Here is a 23,083-nt window from a genome sequence, read left to right as displayed (position 1 = left end):
GTACTACAATCATACATGGTCTAGATTAAGTAACGTTAGATTATAGTAGGTTAGTATAACGTAGATAGAACGCGAGTACGCACAATAACGTTAACTATATGTTATTGTATATGTTATTCGTTAACTATAAAATATCGATTAGCAATATTGTTTTCACATTAAGAACATAATCGTCGTATATTTATCTGAAATTCTGTTAATACAAATTTGTCTACTAAATTCAAATACAACGTTATATTTGGTTACGGATAAAGAAACGTATGATTATGCATTATGTGTCACTATTTGTCATCTGAGTAATGATTGCTGTTATTGATGGGAAAAACTGAATATTCTGTACAATTGGCATGTTTTAGCAACAATGTTTTATGCTTATGTGTAGGAAGATAATCGTGACATTTGGAAATTGCCTACTCATGCTTTGATTACATTGCTTTAAAATGTGGTATGCATACTTTGTACGTATCTCATTCCTTTACGTATCCAAATGACTCGGCAGAAAACGTATATTTGCCTATGATTCATGATCTCGCTTGTTAGAATGATTGATTGCGATAGAACCACTACTTACTACTTATTGCAATAATAATTCAAGAATAATATGTAAGGATAAAAATGGCATTACTCTGAACGATAGTATAATGGAGAATATCGTTATTTCAAGTAAAAATGAAGCAAAGAATATCATTAGTTATTCAATTTACATTTTTTCCATACTAATCGAAGCATATGCTCGAAATGAAAATTATCGGACATCGCGTCGTTGCTTCAGTCTTGAACAAGAAGTCCAAGGTCTAAGGAACATAGACCGTCATTAGCACCGTGCGATAAATTGGAACAATAATAATCGACATTGTACTTTCATTGAAATTTTCTGCAATTTCAATCAGTCATTTTTCTAACACTTAATCGGTCGAGAACAAGACAAATAAAATTCTCTCACAATTCTATTTAACGAGTTAATTAGCAGACACCGAATGAACGCTTCGTCAAAACGTGTTAATTTTTAATTCATACACCGCTCCTAATTTAGTTTATCGCTGTGGCCATCCAATTAAAAATTTTCGGTAACCAATACTCTGTGACGTTGCTACGTAAAATAAAAGTCACGTTAGATTCGACACGTAATGGTGATCCTGATAACATTTTATCGCGCACGAATCTCGATAAACATCACCCGAGGTAATAGCTCTTAACGATAAGATATAAATTAATTACTACACAGGTGTAACCTTTTGCAACGGAATCGCTAAAATAAAATTGCAAAGCATGAGAGATACATTTGTACATAAGTTAATAAGAATATGTACTGCTTCGTTCAAAATTAGCTTGTTTAGAATTAGACTAGTTTAGTGGAATCAATTTGGTTTGTTTCATCATTTTACACCTACCTTGGACAAGAAAAATAGTTGTTAACTATATGAATTAGTACAACGGTGACAGTGAACGATGACAGACGAGATCGAACGATGGACAATGGATAAAGAATGGTGAACTGCCGTGGATAATGGACCATGATGGACAATAGACGAAATTTGCATACACCCCTTCCACATACTTAAATATATTCCGCAAATAAGTCCACATACTTCTCGCATCGGCATGCATTCTGGATACAAATGCCCATTAGCATACGCGCATATAAAATCTGGATTTGCACACAAAATACGTATTTACATACTAAATATGCATTTGCATAAAGAGCCGCAGTCAATTCATTAGCTTCGCGGTAGATCTACCGCCAGCTTGCCAGGGAATAGCTCGTTTTCCGCGAAAGGAGTTCAAGCAACCTACCAACGGTTAAACCGGCCAAACAGATCCTATCGTTTTCGCGAAAAACAGTTCGATACATGACAGTTCCACGACTCGAATCGATCATGAGCTCGTAAGTAGTCGACCCACTTTTCAATGGCGTTCTGCGTTCCACGCGTTCGAGTCATTCTAGCAGCGCATATTTCCGACGCGAAACCGCAGAAAACCGCAAATCCTTCGAGTTAGCATCGGTGCACGCCGGGTGGGAATGTAGTTCTAATCATTTGCGGTCACAGCCATGGAAACGCACTTTCGAGGAGCACGGATCAATTATGGGTATTGCTGTTGGGGCCGAGTTCAGTCATGGCTATCGACTCGAGAGAATGACTCGACAGAAAATTCGCGAACTACAAGAGTCGAACGCCTCGAGCTTCCTGGGAAATCCTAATAACGCTAATACCAGAGGAATGGCAAAGACGTTCGCTACCTTAAACAAAATTGCTTTCAAGGTACCGACACGCTTGCAGCATTGCAGATTTAAACGGATGTATTTAAAATATTGATCCTTTATTGAGGATTTTTATTTTTATTTAATAGGTTCAATTCATGTCGTTGTACAAATATCTTTCTGAGTACTCGGTTAGGTACTTTTCTTTATTTGAAATTTCCTCTTTTTCGATGACTTTGTAGTTTTTATTTCTTCGTGTATTTTTCTTATCTCTCTGTAATTCCTGCGGTAGGTATTTACGAGATTCTGTTTTTCGTGTCATTAAGACATTAATCAAATTTGCGCTTCCATAAGATTTATATTAAGTTTGTTTGACAATTGGCAAGTCACGCTTCAGAGTCCCTCTGCTACACGCGTATTAAATGAACCTAATTTTATGGTACAAGAAGAACTAATTTAGGAAAAAATATTTTATCAATTTAATAATATTTGATTTCCGAAAGAAAGAAAGGGACTACTGTAAATGGTAAATGTATTCATCCATATACAAATCGTTGACTTGACAGAAAAACAATGATATCAGAAATTAAATTGCGATTCGCTCACGCAGATTTACGACGTTATCAAATAAACAGTTTTCTTCTATCTAAAGATATCTAAACTAATGAAAAATAAATGAAGAGACTTCATCGATTACGAATTCAAATTTTAATTCTCTAAAATAATACTAAAGTAATCCACTTAGACAATGTGAGTCACATTGATAACATTCAATCAAATAATCTTTAAAATACAATCCAATAACCTATCTGTCTGTCACAGAAACAAGAGGATGTTGTTAATTATGAATTATTATTGGAGAATCCGACGATACAATTATAGAAACAGTCTCGGGACCGTTTTATCGTCGATGCGATAAAGAGTTATTTAAGCAACCTAACGACTTGCTACCATTATATCTCAATAAAAGGCACTCCTCTTTATTAAATTTTCCCAAGGCTGTAATTACAATAAAATTTTATCGAGATTATGAGAGGCTTTTATGAGAAGCTTCCTCGAGTAAAATTTTATTCGGGTAAATCTTTATTGGATCGCGAACGTTTCGGTGAGAATCTATTCGAATAAAACGTTCAGCATTACGGACGCCTTCAATGCGTGGGCGTGCGAACGACGAGAGTAAAATTACGCAACGAGCGATAATTCCGTGGCGGGATTCGATGATGACGCTGCTGAAACCACTGTAGCCCCTCGGAATCTTGCCCGACTGCGGTCTGAAAAACCCGTTGCTTCCGTTCCCGGAATTCCTGTTTGACGAGGTTCCCCGTTCCTGAATTTAATTAACTCGCAGTCCATTCGACGGATCCTGCCCGCCGTCCGTGGATCGCGCTCGAGGAAATCATTGAGGGGAGGATAATGTTTTTACAGGCGAAATTGAGAACGTTCTCCGGAAAACTTTCCCAACGCGGAGAATGAACCGCGCAAAATTTTCCCTCTCCGCTGACTCGAGAATTTAGACAGTCTTTTGTAGTCGGAATCCTTTTTTTTTTTTTTTTTGGAAACTTTTCAACGTTATTCGTGGTTCTTTTCTTCCTCCTCTGCTGAACATTATCATTTCACATGTATCATTTTCCTCATCGAAATCGGAACATTCTTTCCGCGACCTAACTTGAACAGTTTGAATGGTAGGAAATGTCCGCGTAGAGAATTTTAATTTAGAAAAGCCACCGAAATAGTACTTTACAACGGAAATTCAATTTCATAGAGAAACGTGCGCGTTAATCTGGGTCAGATCTGGGCAAATTTAATTTCAAATAGAAATAATCAATAGCTATTAGAAATAACATTTCAGTCGTTTAGTTCGACGTTATCTGAAAAAAAATATCGTGATACTGATTCTAGCAACGATTCAATTTTACATGCAAGAAGAGGGAAATATTTTAGACGTTGCTATTCAATGCTTGTTAAATTCAATTGTTGTTATTCGGTGGAAAATTGATGTTTCTTTGTTCCCGTAACGATGACAGTTATTTCTTTGTTATACGGTATAACATCGCGGAGAGTGCACACAGTATTTATAGCATCAGTTACGATAAAGAGAAGAGTCTTATCTAACTTGTGATAAGTGATACATTTCTTACTGGGCGTTACCATCAACTCATTTTATCTATATATGTCACTACAAACTGTTTCTAAGTATCATACTGACTAAAATAAAGTATGATAGTTATTAGATATTTGAAAAATGTGGTTTTCATTTTCTGGCAAATTAGAGTAAAATTTAAATAATTTTATTTCAATCTAAAATTAATAATTATTACCTAAAAATAAATAGAAAAATATATCGACTATTCGAAACCTTGGTCGATGAATAATCTCGGATGATTCATGTATTCAAGTTCATGGGAATTTCCTCAACGGCTCAGTATGGAGCTGCAAGGTCATAGTGATTGCTCTGTGATCATTGTGTCTAATTACTCGAGGCTAAAATCGTCTCGTCCATTGAAATAATTATAAATCAGGCATTGAAACGACTGAGCTAGGCACTTCTAAGATAGCTACTTAGATCTAGGTTCACTGAAAGTTCAAGGTAGTTTATTTACTTTCACTTTACTCCTACCGTTACGGTACGGATTCCGTCGTCGAATACTGTGTACGATGAATCATTCGACTGCGACGTAAGAAATGTCCCAGCATCGTTAATATTCCTCGTATTTACTATCGATAAATCAAAATCGTAATACCCTCTCGATGTGGAAGTGTCGGCCGTTGATTCGCGCGAGCAAACAATAATGCTACGTATTTAATGAAACTGACCTAGGGTTGTGGTGGGTTTTACTGGGAGTTTACAAGCTGTTTCAAACCGTTACGTTAGGTGGAAATAGCAAGACTAACTTGACATGATCCGTTTGGCTCTCACAACATTTCGTACCGGTGCGGTTTCACCGAGCTGGAACTTTCGATTAGCTGAGAACTATCGATTGGTTAGAGCGATGCAACCAAATTTCGGGTTGTACAACGATTACTGTACAACGGAATCGGTGAAACGGCTTAGATATTATCAACCGACGAGGGTTAAAGCATGAAAGGGGGTGGAGTCAAAATTCTGCATTTCTCTCAACTGTATTGTTTTTGACAAGAAATGAATTATCGAGTAAGTAAACAGTATGACGAAATGTGCTTAATACAAATGGATATTTACCTCTGGGGTACTGTCATGTTTTAATCATTCTAAAATCGCAGGTACTTGGTTTAGAATTTTTCTATGAGAGGACTTCATCGACAGAGACAACGATTGTTAGTGTTGTACCGTACTAACTATTCCACTCTACCCTTGTGTTATTACAGAAATTTTTGTTCAATTTTCCAAGATTTCAGTTTTCCAATACACGCAGTTATTTAACATTATCAACATAGAAAATAGTGATCAATCCTTTTTCCACCTACTCGTCGATACGTGACTTGAACAATCTCACTCCAACGTCCTTGTATTCGTCATATTTTGTAGCATACTGTTGCATCATTGAATACCAGACGTCATATAAAATCTAGATGGAACAATTCCCACTTTCAAGTTACAGTAATCATTAAAAGATCAAGTGACGGAACCACCCCATCTCTCACTTCAATATCTAAATAAATCGATCAGAAGTACTGGGGTTCAGAACTTAAAATAGATTAAGAAAGTACCAGTGTTGATAATTTGAAATTGTTGTAAATGAACGCGAATGTGAAACGTGGCTTACCTCTCCCAGAGGCAGAAACCGTTATCATCGATCATAGGGATTGTGTGCTGTGGGTTCACCTGTACGCAAAATTATGTCAATTATACCGTATACTGTACTATATATCAAACGTACCGTACGAGCAACAATTCCTGCTTATTTCATGATTGCAGCTGTTTTAATTGTTCCTACCTTCGCATACTCCGATTTTAATTGATCACCCTTCATCACGTCGACGTGAATGAATTTCATTTCGGCGCCGATGCCGGCGGCTATCAAAATAACAGCGCGACAGGGAACGCTGGTGATGTCTTGATACAAATTAATCGGGATTTTGGTTTTTCTACGGTCATTTAAATTTCAATCCAATATAAAGTATTTCTAAAATGGTGAGCCATAAGGTTAAACATTTCTCAAGTACAAAGATTTTTGTGCAGAGTGTAACAAAAATATCTATCATTCGAAATTCATCTAGACGGATTCATAAAATTTAGTTTAATTAGAAAAATGATATAAAATATAAATAATTTTTAGTTTTCAGTTTTGGAATTAAAAGAACGCTTGCACTATGTTGTATTAATATTGCGGTAACTTGGAGTAAATAATTATACTCCAATGTATACAAAAGTTCATACAATATCATGCGGATAAATGAGGGTTGCTTTTTTATTATTATCACTTTACATTACAATTTTTTTTGGCATGATAAATGTCAACGTTATTGGTCTTGGTACAGCAAGCTCCATGCCCAATAATTAACATATTTCTCCAACTATTCCTACGTAATCTAATTAACGGAAGGTCGGTATGTTCAAGAGGAGTCGTGTGTCTAAGACAAATTATTTGCTCGCAAAATATCGTTAAACTTTTGGCCAATGACATTGTACAGAGGTGGTTCTAGACACCGACACGTTTCCCCAAACTGTCTTCCATTACGACGCCAGACTTTGACGCTGTGTTACGACATAGTAAAGAGCGTAGAGGACGACACTGTCGGGCAAAGTATCCCACTCGTCGACTATGTTCGACGAGTAGTAACGGGAGATAGAGTGAACGACTCGCGTCACGCCTACACGCAACTCTGTGCAGTTTAATTGGACGAAACTTTAACAACCCTTTGCGAGAAAATATATCCCTTGCGACACATGGTTCTTCTACAACTTTTCATTCCCTCGGCGTGCAGTATACATAGGAATAATAAAAAAAAAAAAAAAAATTGAACCATACATTTTTTAAGTGGGTTAGTTTCTATAAATCGTGAGAAATATTTTCTTTACAACCTGTACAGAAATAAAAGGAGCTTCAGAAATTCAGGGAGTTGTAAATAAAATTCCTTGGACCTTGGATTGAACACTTTGATTCAAGTATCAGTACTCCAGTATCGATTCATTATTTTATTTGTAATAAAATGTAGATAATATGTAGCCATTAAACGTAAATTTTACAATTCACAATTTTCGTATTAATTCCTTGTTTGGGCCTCCATCAGGATCTGAATTTGCCAGTTTCTAGATTACCAGATTACGAATTCAATGGTTGCTTCCTAGCAGAATTTCAGGAATGAATATTTAAGTATCCTATTACACGTGTAACAATGATATTTAATATTAAGCGAACAAAATTATTTAAACACCTGAGGGAGAAACATACACGCCCTGATGAGGGAACTACGCTAGAGATTGTCTGAAAAATATTCACTTCAGGACGCTAGTTCGTACCTCATTCGTGTTTAGTAATCGTACAAGCACGTCTCGTTACAAAAATGTTGGACCTAATTGCAACGAAAATCGGTTTTGAATTTCATTTTCTACTTCTAACTACAGTCACTTGTACCCTTCGTTACAAGAGTATTGGATTCATTTGCAACGAAAATTATAGATTTCAAATTCGTTTCTGGCTGATATTCTAGTCTTTATTCGTTTACAGGGTGTCCCAGAATTAGTATAAGAACCGAAAATGGAGGGTGATAGGGGTAACTGAGAAACCTTTCTTATTTATGGATTCATTTTAATTAATCTCCTGTAAGATTTAGTCCATAAATTCACGTTCTTATTTCGAACTGCTATTTTGCACCAAGGTTTTAATTTATTTACAATGGTGTCGATTCGCGCTAACAACATACGACACTTTCCCAAACACAGAGCGAGCACGTGATTCCCGCAACACAAGAAACCAAAACGAGTGACTGGCAAACAAGAGCACCGTGACAAATCAGTGACTGAGTTCGAGTAGATTCAGTCACGTGGCACTCCTCGTTCCTCCCTCAGAACCAGCCGAACTTCCTATTCTACTGTCGATCCGATGGAACCGCGCACGTCACTCAAAACAACATTCAAACGTCAACGATCGATAAATTTTATTACAAACTGAAAGCGCCGTCGACGAAACACCGGCCAAACTCTCTCCACTGTCACACTCGAAACTTGAGGCGAATGATTTGTGACAGATAACCGACCAGAGAATGTAAAGTAAACCTAGCTGCGTGCTCTCTTTGGCGACTAATGGAGGATTAATCGGAAACTATCCGATCAAGTTAGTTCCGAAGTCACTTTATAAATACCACGGTAACATCAATGCCACCTCCTTTTCAAGCAACCAACACGGGACGAGTCTGCGCAGAATTGTCTTCGATGAGAGGATCAACGTCATAATGGATCCATTGTAATAAATTGATGAAGAGTACGGAAATAATATTTGAATTCTTTACTTAAGTGGATTTCGAGTTTCAAGTATATTGTTTTAATAAAGCAGGACTGGGCAACATGATCGTGATAATAAATGACGAGTACAAATGGTGCCACTAGTTTGTGTACAAGTGCGCTGAGATAGTTGCAGTCGCCAGGCTTGCTGTATCTTAAACAGCTCCCGTGAAGTTTAAGTTATTTAACGCTACGCCGTCCGCAGATCAAATCCAAATCTTTTCGTTATGAATATTTATTCATATATTTAGTGATCGTTTCCGTGTTACAATATTTCGATCGATTTACAAACTACACGACCATGTGAGTCATAATTAGTGCTATACAATACTAGGTTTATAACTGTAGATTAAAATCCTTTAACTTTGATTTTCGACACATGAGATAGTAATCAGCTATAGATGTGGTTCTTTTTGAGAAATTGCTATTTTAATTTCAGGAAGAATTGAACAAAGAACTGCACTTTGCAAATAGATCGAGTGGATAAAAAACAATAAATAAAAATTATTTTCAGTGCCAAAAATGAATTAACCTATCAACGTTGCACTCTAGTGTTTATTTTAGGGATGGGTAAATTTCTTACCTAGATACAAATTTTGAATAATACTTTTTTAATTCTGAATGTCAGAATTCAAATTGTTGAATGAAACAATTACAACTTCGAATTCTCAATCGAATAAACGTCACGAATGAATTCATACAAGCTGCTTGTATTTATTATATATTACTCGAATCAAATTCTTCCCATCCCTGATTTATTTCACTACGAAACTAATTTTCTAAAGGGTGAGCAATTCGATAAAATCCGCCATGTATCGCAAGATCCTACGCAAAACTGTACACTCCACACAAAACCTATCAAATCCTAAGTTAGATACTAAACCGCAATTCCGTACCTCTTGTTCTGCAAATCATCAGCTCGTTTAACGAGGCATTCTCGTTAAACGAACTGATGATTTGCACCGACTCGATAGGTTTCATGTTTAATCTCGATCACCAGCGAGCCATCATCGAGCCCATGGTTTTACAAGCTCTGCGGTATCGGTGTTAATTGGATTCCTGTAAATTTGGCCAATACATATCGGCCACTATTTTCCTTCCTGGGCTGTGCACCTCCTCGTATCCGAATTTATCCAGAACCTCGGTGCACCGATTGTACCAAGCCGCCACGTTATCGTATCGGCCGATATCGAATCCGAAAATCTGTCAACCAACCATATTACGATCGATAGCGATTCATCCTTTCGCTTTTTAACGATTGGGAATATTTCATTCCCGTTTCTAAATATATTTTACGTATAAAGCATGTATTTAAATCTTCAAAAAAAAAAAAAAAAGTTCTTAAATTTTGGCCACGACGACGTGTACCTCCTTGAACATTTTAATATATTCGATAAGCAGTCCCAGTCGTACGTACAACGCTCGTAATTTCTTAATGCTATCACGGAACTCTTACTTATTAAATAATGAAGTCAGAAGTGAGGTTTCCCATGAATTTACTACTGTTGTAAAGTGTTCCACCCTTTTTCGCCATAAAGGTATAAAAGTACTTTCTTATTGTCGAGGATATCGCCGCGGTTCTCGAGTGTCCCGGTCTGTATTGGTCGTTGAAAATTATACGACCGTTCGATACTATTCGAATACCTACTTGAACGAGGCAAATGGTCGCGCTGATGGAGAAATCAGCGATGGTCAGAGTATCCCCAGCAACGAACTCCCTGTCTTCCAGGAATGTATTCAATAATTCACACGCCGTCTCTACAGCCTGCACATCTTCCTCGAGTAAGGTGTTCCTTTTTCCAAGCACTACCGGGAACTGATACAATATCGATAAGCAGTCAGGTGTTAGGACAATTTGTATCAGTTAGGACGATCGAAAGAGCTATGCGTATTTTCTATGATAATTAAAAGCTTCGTGGCGCACATGACCCTCTATTTACAGACTAGACAACTTCAACGATCTTGGTTCGATTCGAGGATGAGCCATATGGGTTCACGGAATTATTTTCAAATATATTTGAATTCGTTGAATTCGTTAGGAATTTTGTTGAAAATAGAAAGCTACGAATGTCTTTAATAAACGATTTCAAGTAAGAAACCCAAAGGGAAGAGAGTAGTGAATTGTAAAAATCTTGTAAAAAAATTGTAAATTGTTTAAATTCACATTCAAAAGTATATCGATATACTTACATAGCATTTGGTTATGCTGTCGTAAAGAACACCGATATCAAAGTACAACATCTCGTCTACCTTTCCCCTTTTCTTCGGGTCGTTTGGATACAATGAGTCGTTTTTCGCATATTTGTTCACCAAGTATCCCATGATTGGCCGGCTGTAAGCAACGCATTAATAAATAGATGCTGGCAAATATTCACGTAATGCGAAGTTATATACCTCTCACAGAGAATGAAACCATTGTCATCCATTGTTGGTAATGTGTGCTGTGGATTTATCTGAAATAAGCAATTATAGTCTCGTAAATTTTCAGGACAGTTTGTAAAAGTGTTCTAGTCTAGGGTATATTCTCCCCCCTTTTTCTAATCGAGAGAATAAAATCTTACGCTCTTGGTTTCATTACACAAGAGAATAATTAATGACCACAAAGCATGGCTCATTCGAAATTAAAGAGGTACTCTTTTGTTTAACTAATTTCGAGGCAATTTTTATGACTTCTTTGCCGCTGAAGTACTTGACACAAGCTTTTGACATTCGCTAAATTTATTTATAAATATATATACAAGATTCTCTTAAATTTTCAACTGTTCTGCTCGATTCATTCGCTCGCAAGTTCAACGTACCTTTAAAAAACTCGGTGTCATGTGTTCATTGATTAAGAAATTGAGCGTCTTTATGTTCAGGTGAACACCGATTGCTTTTGCCAGTAACGCAACCGACCGACACGGTGCACTGCACGGGTGGTAGTAAATATCAATCGGCATCGTGAGCTTCTATCTCTTCCCACCACCCTTCCTCTTCGGTGACTTCCTCTTTTCTTCGCTCGCGTAACGTTCCTGTGCAAACGAGATTTTTATACATCGGCCGCCACCTCCCCTCCCCCCGGCCCCGAGTAAAGAAAAACTTTCGAATCTCTAGGCTTTCCAACGGCGTGTACCTCGTTCGCATACAAATTTACCTGGCTGACGCGTCTAGGATCCTATGGATCGGAAGATCATCGACTGGGTTGCGAGAATTTTTACGGCGTACTCCCCTCTTAGGCGTACGGAGGATTCCAGGATGTGGACCGAAAGTACAAACGAGCTACCTGCATTCGGTAAATGGGGTGTATCTTAATAATATATCGGCACGCTCGACTTCGTCGTTATCAATTTTTAGTGTCTCCAGTGCAGATGCTTCTACGTGTTTATGGTTATCGTGTTCAACATTCCGCTTGATTTGGGCATCGAATAATCGAATTTGGGACTTTGGGGCGCTAGGAATACGCAGATTTATATAACAGAATTTGGGAAATTTATGTATCGATAGTTGAGAAAGTAGTTAATAAGAATTTAAAGATTTAGATATTAGAAACTAGAGAATTATTATTGTACTAGGAATTTTGAAGTGGTATTTTTCAATAGCATTGATATATATACAGTCAGTCATGTCATGTTTCCAAATAAATTTAATTTAGACTATATGTATATGTAACTTAATGAGACCTGCGACTCGAGCATAATATAAGCACAAATCACTTAAACAGAATTTATGAGCCAGGACAAAATTAAATCCCCGCGCAACGCCGACTACACAAATAAGCCAATAACATTTTCCATGAGCTTTAATAACGGTGGCTGGATTATGATATCATCGGGAAAGGAGTAATGAGAAAAGAAATATAAAAGAAGATCAATAAAACCCGGAGAATGAGCTTTTTTTATGGGGATCGTAATCTTGCAAAAGGAAACAACTTTCTACATAAAACTTTCACTCCGTGCATTTGACACTAAAGTTAATGAATACACTTTGTTATTAAAAGATACAACCTAATAACTCTGGGAGTCTGTGACCCTCCAGTTACGTATATGTATTTTCTTTAATTTTATCGTCGTTCCACTTATATTCGAGCTCGTTCGTATTTTCGTAATTTATACGTCGACGCTGACAATGCCATCGTTATCAAACTTCCATTAATTACGCTTCGAACACGATTCCCCGATAATGCAGAGATCGAAAAGTCCAACAAATTCAAATTATATAAATTTCCGTCGCGCGGAAGTTGTGTACAAAAAAATTGCGATAAAATATACCATGGCGAAGAACTAAATGTAATGAGCACTGGGAAAAAACCTTTCAGCCCCCACCCCAATCCGCTCCTGTGATAATTCAACGGGGTTTGGGTTGAAACTGTCAAACGCAGGATACGATTCGTCGTCCTTTCTCTCGGGTCAATTTCATTATTTTTAATTAATTAACATTTCCCTGGAACGGATTCCCTGGGCTTCGTGTCGAACCCATTTTTTTTAACCATACTATTTTCAAGTGGCTTGGCTTGGTTTATTAAAGTATGTAACTGATTTAAATTTCAATTTTTACACTGGATCCATACACCATAATAATTACCTTTACATACAATTATTTCCATTTTTATTAACATTACCTTTTCGTCCATAACTCATACATTGTTTTTATTTCTTATCCGCAATATAATGTGCTCAACTCCGGCTTCAGTTACAAGTAAATTGACCGTTACGAGCTTGCAAACTGCAGAAATTACTGCCATGTACAACTAGATAACGACCATGAAATTTCATCTAGCGATCAGAGAAGTTGTCACATCATGGTTTCCAGTCTGTGGCAATTTCCCGAGCAACAATCTATAGTCGTTCCAATTCAAACCCTACTCCTTCGAACATTAGTCAAAATCTGCATCACCGAATCCTGATTCGTGTTCCAAAACACTAGCTAGTAAACCTTGGACTATTAACCTTGTCCTAACTTCTCCTTTGAAACCCTTAGAAATCGAATCATCAGAGGGAGAGCCAAGTTCCAAATCTAAGTCAGTTGATTCCTGTATGCCTGTTTCATTAGACAATCTAACTCTGGTGACCTCAATAGTTCCTCGGCCAATTCCTGTCTTTGCTGTCTTTGAAAGTTTGTTGCTCCACCATCGTTGAATTAAACATTCCACCCCTGTTGTCCTTAACACTTCCATCCTGCATCGTCTCTGTATCAGGCAATCCGTCATTGCAATCCCTCCATCTTCATTTACACATCTCCACTGATTAAACATTCTACCTCCGTTGTTCCTATCAGTTCATTTCTATATCAACACTCATCTACACCATCCTCCAATTCGTTTCCATATCATCGTTCCCACGGTCCAATATTTACCATAGTCAAAGTCAGCATAATGTACATTTGCATGTCACAAACTCTTCCCCAGTATTATTCCCTCGGCAACATCCCTTGACAAACGCCATCTACGGGGTTAGGTTTGTCGCGGTATCTTAGCGGTTGTAACGGAAATTTCGCACAGAGTTGGTGAAATATCAATTAAAGCGATGCGTTAACGAACGAAGCGCGCGACTGAACCGTACATTCTCAGTTATCGCGAAAGATATCGATCACAAGAAATACATTGAAAACCACTTCCTCCGCGCTGCGAGAGCGGGAAATCCCGCTCGACTTCGCTAATGTACACAATGCTGTTCCCGACTTCACTTCGTTTTATATGAACGTTGCGTTGTATCACTCGGCGACGGAATCGGGGTCAGTGCATTTCGCAACACCTACACAGACGTAATGTACCAACCCTTCCAACTAAATATTTCCTTTCCAGCTTCCCTTACTTCATCTGAGTCTGCGTTATCATGGGCCCTTGTGAAATCCTAATTCGCGCCGCGAAACACTGTTCTTTAGTCTTTGCTGAACCTTGCCGCAGGAGATTGAAAACTCGGAGAATTCGTAAAATAGAAGCATTCAAACTCTAAGCGACGACCTTCGTGTATATTGGAAATGTAAGTGAGATAAGTCGATGTATTGCGTTGTATGGCGCCTGAAATGATTTTGAGATAATTTTGTCACATAGTAGTGAAGAAGTTTGACTGAATTAAATAATAGTTTAGGTATTATCATAATGAATTTTTATATACATATACGTCTACATATTTATACAAACATATAGTTGGTAACATCAAACGTACTGTTTAATTTAAACAAATTTCTTCAATAGAGGATACGAATATTTCTGGGACTGGCTGTAGTTTTGGATACCTCGGATTATTATTTTAGAACGTTAGCACGTCCTCTAAGGGACGCGTAATTATCCCTACCGCCTGGACCTTTGTGTGCGGGGGTTTCACTGGGTTGATGGCTGTGTAAGCGATGCTGGGAACCCCACGCAATCCTCGACGTACCCCAAAAGATCGAAGACGTTTTTCGAAGGTTTCCTCCACGAATACAATCCAAAAAAACCTCCACTACTACACCTTCTCCCGCCCATTTTCCACGCAAGGTGTCGAGAAATAATTTCTTTTTTTAATGAAAAAAAATAAAATTCCCTCGTTAGAAGATTAAAGGGTGTCTCGAGTACCCTCTTCTCGCGATCGAGAGGCGGTAGCCCCAGTTGCCAGTATCGCAAATAATTACCCCGCCTCCTCGAGGCATCCACGATGAGCTAACTCTCCCGAGATAACAATTCACTGTACACGCACGCGCACGTACACACAGGTGCGACGTAATTACGTAATTACGAGCGATTCTCCATCGGATTAACCGATCAGGATCGCGGAGCGCTCACCGATTGTCTTGTCCGTGGCGTAGGAAGTCGTACGGTTCCGCAAACAAACGCGTCCGGAAGCGAGGCAAACACTGGCGACGAATGCCACGTCAAGTTGCCATAGCGATCCCGTAATGCCAAACATAAGCATGAAAGTGTAACGATGACATTGTCCGTCGCGTTCCGAAGGTATCGCGGGGAATACGTAGCCGTACGATCGATAACAAAACAACCCCCTGAGGGGGGTTGGAAGCGATTGGAACTGGAAAGTTCCTCGGTGCCGTGCGAAACGCGCCCGCCGGCGGTCGGTTGGTCCACGTTTGACGTGGCCCGGCCAAAGAAAATCGCATTAATCTCGGAACAACGCGTACGCCGATGAATGCCCCGAACGACACTGCGGGCGGTTACGATTGAAACCCGAAACAACGAGCGACATTTTACGATAAACGCCTGGTGGTACGAAGCAACAAATTCCGGGGCAAACGTTCGCCGCGGATGTCGCGGCAAACGGAACGGTGGTCGCCATAGTTGTTCCCACCGTGCTCGCACTTTATACGCGAGTTAATAAATTAGCGCAGCGCCGGCCGGCCGTGTTTTGCGAAATCAGCTTTCGGCGCTTGTGTCCCCGGCTCGCGCTTATAATATCGTTGAAATATTCGCTGGTGTTTTGTCTTTTTGTTTTGTTTTGTTTTGTTTTTTTTTTTCGTTGCAAGGCTTTCCCGACAATTCGCGACACTGAAATGCTTGTAAATTCTGGAATTAGTTTTTGGGTGGCTGCGCGAGGTATAGATATTCGGGGTACTCTCTCGTAAACATTCGCGGATTAATGGACGACTTTTGAGATTTATTTTGTTTACAATGCAGACGATGTAGAGACGGAGAAATTGTTGGGTCGCGTTTGGGCATTTAGAGGTGGTTGGATAATTTTGCCTCGCGTATTTTATTCTTTGATTGCTTTTGTTGTTGACGTTGACTGTGGTACCTCATTCGTGGGAATGATAACTCGTTGTTTTGTTTAATTGACACGAAGTTCGGTTCACTTCGGAAAAAGCTTAAGGAAGGAATGCCAAACCCATTGCGTATTAAATAAAAGTACTATAAAAGAAATTACAACCTGAGGACTTGTTTTATCAGACTCTATTTTCTAACAACACTATTTTCTTCAGTACCTTCATTGAGAATATGAAGTCGAGACTAAAATTTTCAAGCAATTATAGTAGATAATAAATTTGAACAAAATGCAAACTAACAAATCCGTTCGAGTAAATCAACGTATTCGTTGCTTCAAATGTTATCGTTTACTTTGCATTTCAATTAATTTCTGCTCTGGCGCGGAAATCGAATATGATTAAAGTTCGAGAGCGCGTTCGTTAATAGTAAGCATACTAATTTTCACCTCATCGAACTTTAGTTCTATAATGATTTATTACAAACAGACTGTTTGTAATATGTATGCACGGTTAATTATACATCCAATTGAACACGAACGTATAATGACATCCTGCAATATCACAGTATAGAATTTTATCGGGTATAATTGGATATTCAGTATTTCATATTATCAGAATAATAATAGTGTTTATTGGAATAGTAGTATCACGACGTTATTATTACGTCTTTCTCCATAATACATAACGTTTTATAGCTCTGGCTATAGGGCGTCAAGATTTAATACAGATGTGCAATCTAGGTTATTATTTTTATAATAAAATGCGATATTAAATTCGTCGTTTTAAAAGAAAATTTACGACCTTCTTTTGCAATAATTCGTGACTCAAAAGGCTATACACTTATCCCTCGAGCAATTGCAATCAATTTGTACTACGTGACATTTCGTAGTTGGCAGGGAATGGGTCAATAACCAAAATGAAACCCACGATTCCAAACAAACCAGAACAAACCGGCTCGTCGAACCATACATTTTCAATTAGTTTCGTATCAATTGCCTGGAAAGGAAGAAAAGGTACGGGCGAAAAATCCCGGATCTAACTTCATCGTTCCTTTAGCTGGGACGCGAGTTAAGTAAGCATTAGCGTCTTTCGAAATGCAATTTCAAAGCGACGACAGGCGGCCCCGGCGTTCGACGCAACGATACGGGGAACGTTCGCGGCGTTACTATTAACGGTCGTGCTCGTTCATCTCAATAAATTTCTTGCATTACCGTCGTCACCTGCGAACCCCCGACCCGCGATCTCATTTCCCCGGACAATTACATGTGACTTGTTACTGCGATATAATTTTAATTGGCTGCGAAAATACATAGCGACCGCGCGTAAGATAACCGCGTTCGGGGCGCCATTGTAACGTAACGGGGGCTGTTGTTCATAAATTCATAGGGATAGCCCCGACAACTCCCCTACACCCTCCCGACCCCCGCGCTACACCGACACTGTCCGCTGCGTCGCTATTCTACCAATTATTCCCGCGCTTAACATCAGCAAAATGCATCGTTTTAACGGTGTCACCGGGCAACTAGAAACATCGATTACTCGACGAACTAGAATGTAATTCGGCTGCGAATTGCGAAACGCGTCGCCACGTCGCTGACCCCTCGAATTTATTCGCTGGTTTGTTGGCTATCGTTAAACGGCCGTCGAACAGTCCTCGAGTGTGGATTGGTATATCAAAAAATTTCTGAAGTTGATCTGTGACTAATGAGTCTGAAGTAACGTTGCGTTGAAAAGTGTTGAGGAGAGGCGGGCATCGAGGGTTTCAATTATAATTAACAAGTAATACAAAGTCAATTGCCGCATTCAGAGTTCTATAGTACACTATGCGATGGGTGATTGTAATTATGATTACAAAATGTAGTAATTCAATTAATTTATAAATATTTTTATAAATATTATTATAAATCAGACCATTTATGACTTTTGAATCGGCGAACTTGCTCTACGACTATTGAAATAATATCAAGAACGGCGAGCATTGATAAAGGGACTGTCAAATAAATTCTGCAAGATAAACTGAACGTGACAAAGGTCTGTAGTAACGTGGGGCATCTTTCCATTCACGGTGAAGCAGCTCTTGGCTGGCAAACGCATGGAAGCGCGAGAGCATCCATCTTGTACGCCATATTCAGTCCTCTGTAATTTCTTTTCGTTCTTCAAAGTAGAGTTCTTGCACCGGATGACACGTTTTGAGTCCCTCGAGGCGATGAAGCAGAAAATAACAACCCCTCGAACAACGTTGACACGAAATCGGCAGCAACATGTATGAATCATCAGGGAATACGAGTACGAGAATGCTAATGTATGAGAGTGCGTTGGATGATGTATGAAATAAAAGTTGCGAATATCTCAGAGCACCATTACCGATAGCAGGTTTCTTATTTTGTCGAAACACTTTGTGTGCATGTGTGCTATTCAAATAAGGAAGTGTTATTGATTAATATCTCCATCTACGATATACATCTATTTTATTTTTTTCTAATTGTGCCATTTGAATAATTGCATGAAAAATAATTAATTTTGATCGACCAAGTAACAATATGACACGCCGTATACCGTGATTAAAAATCCACATAGAAAACAAAAGATGGAAACACAATGAAGAAATATAAATGAAGTTCTATTTGTAATTTGCGTGGCTTTAGAAAGCGAATACGGTGCGAGGAAAATGAATATTCATATGAGCTACAACGTACAGGAGAAAAAGCATACGTATTACCATGAAAAAGAAACATGGGTGATCTTGAAAACACCGAAACAAGTAAAACTGAAAAACAACAGTCTTTGCAACGTGTTTATTCTTTGAAACCAATTTGAATAATTGGGAAAAGCACGGGGACACACTGTATATATCTATATACGATACTTTTGTGATCAATAGGAGAATATTCATCTCTACTGTCGACCTTAATTCAGTCCACAGTCCGCGCATTAAAAATTCAAATGCACCATGCATATCCAAAGACTCGAAGAGTGACATAGAGATCTCCTATATCTCGGAATAAATTATTTCTTATATGCAAGTCAATAGAGCGCAGAAATAATTCGGCGTATCGTATTCATTGTCCATTAAATTTTAATTTTAATTAAATCACCGTGACAGTTCCACGAAACACGTAATTTGTTAATAAGCGCGAAGTGATACGACCATCAAAGCGTCACTAACCGTGGTACCATTGAACTGACACACTACTAGCGCCAATAATCACAGCTAGCGGGAATCCCACGTAAAATTGCGCAGTCGCACAAGGAGCATCCTACAATGGCACAGTGGAGGAAATTATCTAAGCTTCTTGAGCTTAATAGTGAAAGGTACGTGTGCGGAAATTGATTTTGCCATGAGACTATATGAAACTCGTGGTACACACCTAGTGTTTCACAATTCTAAAGGGATTTGTCAAAATAGCCTCGATTTACAAGGGACTCGAGTTGAAAGTTTTGCACGTTGTTACTATATAGTTCGGTCGGACATTCCATATCATCAATCAGCGGTATAGTCTTCGACTGCGATGGAACGAATGCCTCATGCTGATTTTCTTCTCCATTGTAGGACAATCACCGCAGACTACCTCTCGGGCGTCTTATCCCTCAAAGTGAAGAAAGCGATCCGATCAAAGAGGAAGAAAGGAAGGAATCGCATTTGTCTCCTCAAAGTGCTTCGAAGAGGACAATGTGAATGCAGTGACCGAAAATATTCGAGACTAGATCTCACGACCGCGGATCTTTTTTAACCAGGTCCTAAAACGGCTCCCCTGACGTTGGTAGAAATGCATAAAAATCGCGTTCATTCAAACTTTTTCACTATAATCGTGACTCTACTTGGTTCGAAAGACTCAGAGCTATAAACGTTAGATTAATACCTAGATCGAAAACATATCAGCCACCTGTTCGTTGTAGTATACATTCCTTGCGATTGCAGACTGAAATTCAAATTTCGTGTCACAAGACGACGTACAAAACGAACGATAAAGGTGACCTCAGACCTATCCCACGGCTGGTACAGTACCTGCTCCGATCGCGCGCGAACTTGCTCAAACTACGAAGCAACGATGTCCAAAACGCGTTCCCAAGTCGAGATCTCATCGCGAGCTGATTAGATGACGCACTCGTGAGATAATAGGGCAACTATCATCCATAGTCGGTCGACTGGCTCCGCGGAGTCCTGCGATTTCTCTGGTTCCGCGTTCGCGTCCTGCGTGTCCCATTAAATCCGCGAAATGGCACCGATAACTACTATCGTGTCTGGTCGACCGTCGATAACGTCGCGAAATAATTTTGCATCTGCTCGTCTCGCGCCCCCGCTGACCGAGTTATCGCGTTGGGTGCGCTCCTGCGCTATAACTATCGATTAGGCGAGCGGATCCGCTCGAATGGAAAATGGAATAGCCGCGATCGTCCTCGGCTCATCGACGCCGTCATGGAAATGCAGGATCTAACCGAGATAGCCGCGTTTTGTATCGACACTGGTTCCGACGTCTACCGGAATTACGCCAAATCCCGGTTCTCCAACGAACGACGGAGTTGTACTCGTATTGTATTCGAGTATGATTCTTGCGCATTTAGACTGTCTTACGAGGTCTTCTCATTTCTAATTGGATATTAAGTGAGGACAATATTTTAGGAATCTAGACTTAAATAATATTTAAAATTCTTTATAAGATGGTTACGATATTATAGAAGTGTGTATGATTCATGCTGCGCTATAGTCAACCTTCGTCTCAATGGAAACTTTCAATGTCCCTAAATTAGGTTTTGGGGATTTTTAGTTAGAACTTGCTTGTTAAATATTAGTCAAAGTGATTTCCATAGTATTTAAAACTTTTTACGAGATAGATACGAAATGTTCTTTGGAGTGAACTTTAGTCATGTCGCGAAGGTTATTATTTACCGAGTTCTTGTCGACATCCCTGTCCACGGCGAACAGGTGGTTGCTACGTATTCAATCTACGAAAGTCTCCGGGTCTTGAATTTTCTAAACTATATTCAGTAGAGTCCAGATCAGTTGTCAGTTTTATTACGCGCCAATCAGTTTGTAACGACACGTCGAAATTTATAATGAAGTACTGTTTGCCCTGAACGTCAATCTTTAATTGAATAATACTAAGTGATCCCTATTTCCTTTCTCCGATATCGAGGTATCGAACCATCACATTACGAACAAGTCTCTTCCTCAATGCTCTGATAGAGACAGCCAAGTTTCCATTCCCTAGCAATACGACATTTGGTCCCAGTCCTCCTGCCACAATCTTATTTTAAAAAATATCAAACGCAACTCGATAGCTGCGCGTCTCTGCATCTCATCGCTCACTCTCATTCCCGACACTCGCCACATTCAGGTCACTCCCTGAGGGATCTTCTGTATGTTACCGAGTTACAATATTCGATTTCTTTCAGTGACAGATATCCCTCTCGTGTATATAAATTGCTCCATACGCTTAGTCCTCGAATGCTCCACGGCACTCAATATTGTCCTCTTTCTTTCCGTCGCTATTTCTTTTCCGTATGAAACAAAAACAAGCTATCGCCTATCGTTGATAGTTGATTAGTGAAGTAGTCGACTTATTCTGGCTGAATGAAATTGTAAAGGTTATTTTTGACGAGGCATAGATAGAGACTTAACTGATCGTGGGTATTAACCAGAAATTCTCCACGGTGGCTTGAATATTTCATTCGTAGATATAGCATTGTTCGACGACCGATGAATAAATTGATATATTCGATGAAAGGTTTTATGAAATGCTTTATGGCGACGGTGATTGTTTTTTGACGGTGTTAAAACGACGAGTCAAAGGATCGTGGCGCGTACATCATTCACGACTATTAACGTGCCGCTTTTGGTTTGACAAAAACCGTTCTTCGTTCATTATTTACGATAATAATGTGCGAGGTATTATTTTCTTAAGCACAGCGGGGAATATGTGGTGATTATTATGTTCAAATATTTTCGTTGCTATTTAAACAAAAATTCTACCATGTACAGCGTATCATCCGAACGGAAAACATTACACTCCATGATTCGGTAGAAATATAAATTACCACTTTTATTTCTGTTTCCCTCGTAGTCTGCCGGTGTTAAATCCTTCAAACAGAATGTCGAAAATTCTAAAACCGCTTCATCAAATAATTACTTTAAGGAATAGCTAATAGAATGGTCGCCACTGCGAGAGCAGGAGATATTCGCAAAGTATTGATTTTGTATTCGTTACTCAATCATTTTTTAAGCAATTACTGGATTATACATTTATTTAGTAAAATTTTTTCCCAATACTGTACGCACATTTTATGAATTAAAATTTCACGAATTATTTACTTTCAAATTACTTGCATCTTAAAAAGAAGTGGTTTTCAACGGTTCCGTGGCAAAAATGGAAATTTCAGTCGGGCACTCATGTGAACGCAACAAAAGAAGATATATTCATACGCAAGGATTTGTTCCGATCGTGCATCAAAAAGTGACACTAAGGATATTTGCAAATACAGGAGATCCAAGATCAATAAAAGAATTGATGAATGTTTCTTTGTGCATTTATACCATTTCCAATATTAAACAAACGGTTTTAACGTCAGAATATGTTGATTCTGCTATCACTCTGTCCAAGATTCTTTTGGTGAATGTTTATCACCATACTTCATTAACTACATGGAATACAGAAAACAATAACGAATATTATTCCAATATTTTTTGAATGAACCGTTAAAAATTGCTAACATTTGTGGATGATTCTATTAAAAAAAAAAATAAAGTAGTAAAATAACTGAGAACGATCTGTCAATGGTATCAGGAAAAGTAGTAT

At 38.7% G+C, this 23,083-nt stretch overlaps 1 protein-coding gene and 1 long non-coding RNA gene across 4 annotated transcripts; one reads left to right on the top strand and one right to left on the bottom strand.

Annotated features, from left to right (window-relative positions):
• Nucleotides 1–7,912: 7,912 nt before the first annotated feature.
• Nucleotides 7,913–16,451, bottom strand: LOC128875489 (glutathione S-transferase 1-1-like). 3 transcript variants are annotated; one of them, XM_054121122.1, is made up of 8 exons: nt 15,210–15,259; nt 14,894–15,092; nt 11,755–11,883; nt 11,420–11,632; nt 11,016–11,074; nt 10,812–10,953; nt 10,270–10,437; nt 7,913–9,824 (listed from the first exon to the last, which is right to left on the bottom strand). In XM_054121122.1, the coding sequence occupies exons 4-8, from the start codon at nt 11,558–11,560 to the stop codon at nt 9,669–9,671; spliced, it is 666 nt and encodes a 221-aa protein (XP_053977097.1). In that variant the 5' UTR covers nt 11,561–11,632; nt 11,755–11,883; nt 14,894–15,092; nt 15,210–15,259; the 3' UTR covers nt 7,913–9,668. The 3 variants fall into 3 exon arrangements, with proteins under 3 accessions (XP_053977097.1, XP_053977096.1, XP_053977098.1); XM_054121121.1 differs by lacking the exons at nt 14,894–15,092; nt 15,210–15,259 and adding an exon at nt 15,361–16,451; XM_054121123.1 differs by lacking the exon at nt 14,894–15,092 and having other exon boundaries at nt 15,210–15,226.
• Nucleotides 16,452–19,236: 2,785 nt separating this feature from the next.
• On the top strand, nt 19,237–21,366 carry LOC128875493 (uncharacterized). Its single transcript, XR_008456835.1, has 2 exons — nt 19,237–19,601; nt 19,840–21,366. It is a non-coding gene; the product is annotated as an uncharacterized LOC128875493 (long non-coding RNA).
• The last annotated feature ends 1,717 nt before the right edge of the window (nt 21,367–23,083 follow it).

This window comes from Hylaeus volcanicus, chromosome 4 (genome assembly GCF_026283585.1).
Source record: "Hylaeus volcanicus isolate JK05 chromosome 4, UHH_iyHylVolc1.0_haploid, whole genome shotgun sequence".
NCBI lineage: Eukaryota > Metazoa > Arthropoda > Insecta > Hymenoptera > Colletidae > Hylaeus > Hylaeus volcanicus.
This window is presented reverse-complemented; position numbering and strand designations above follow the sequence as displayed.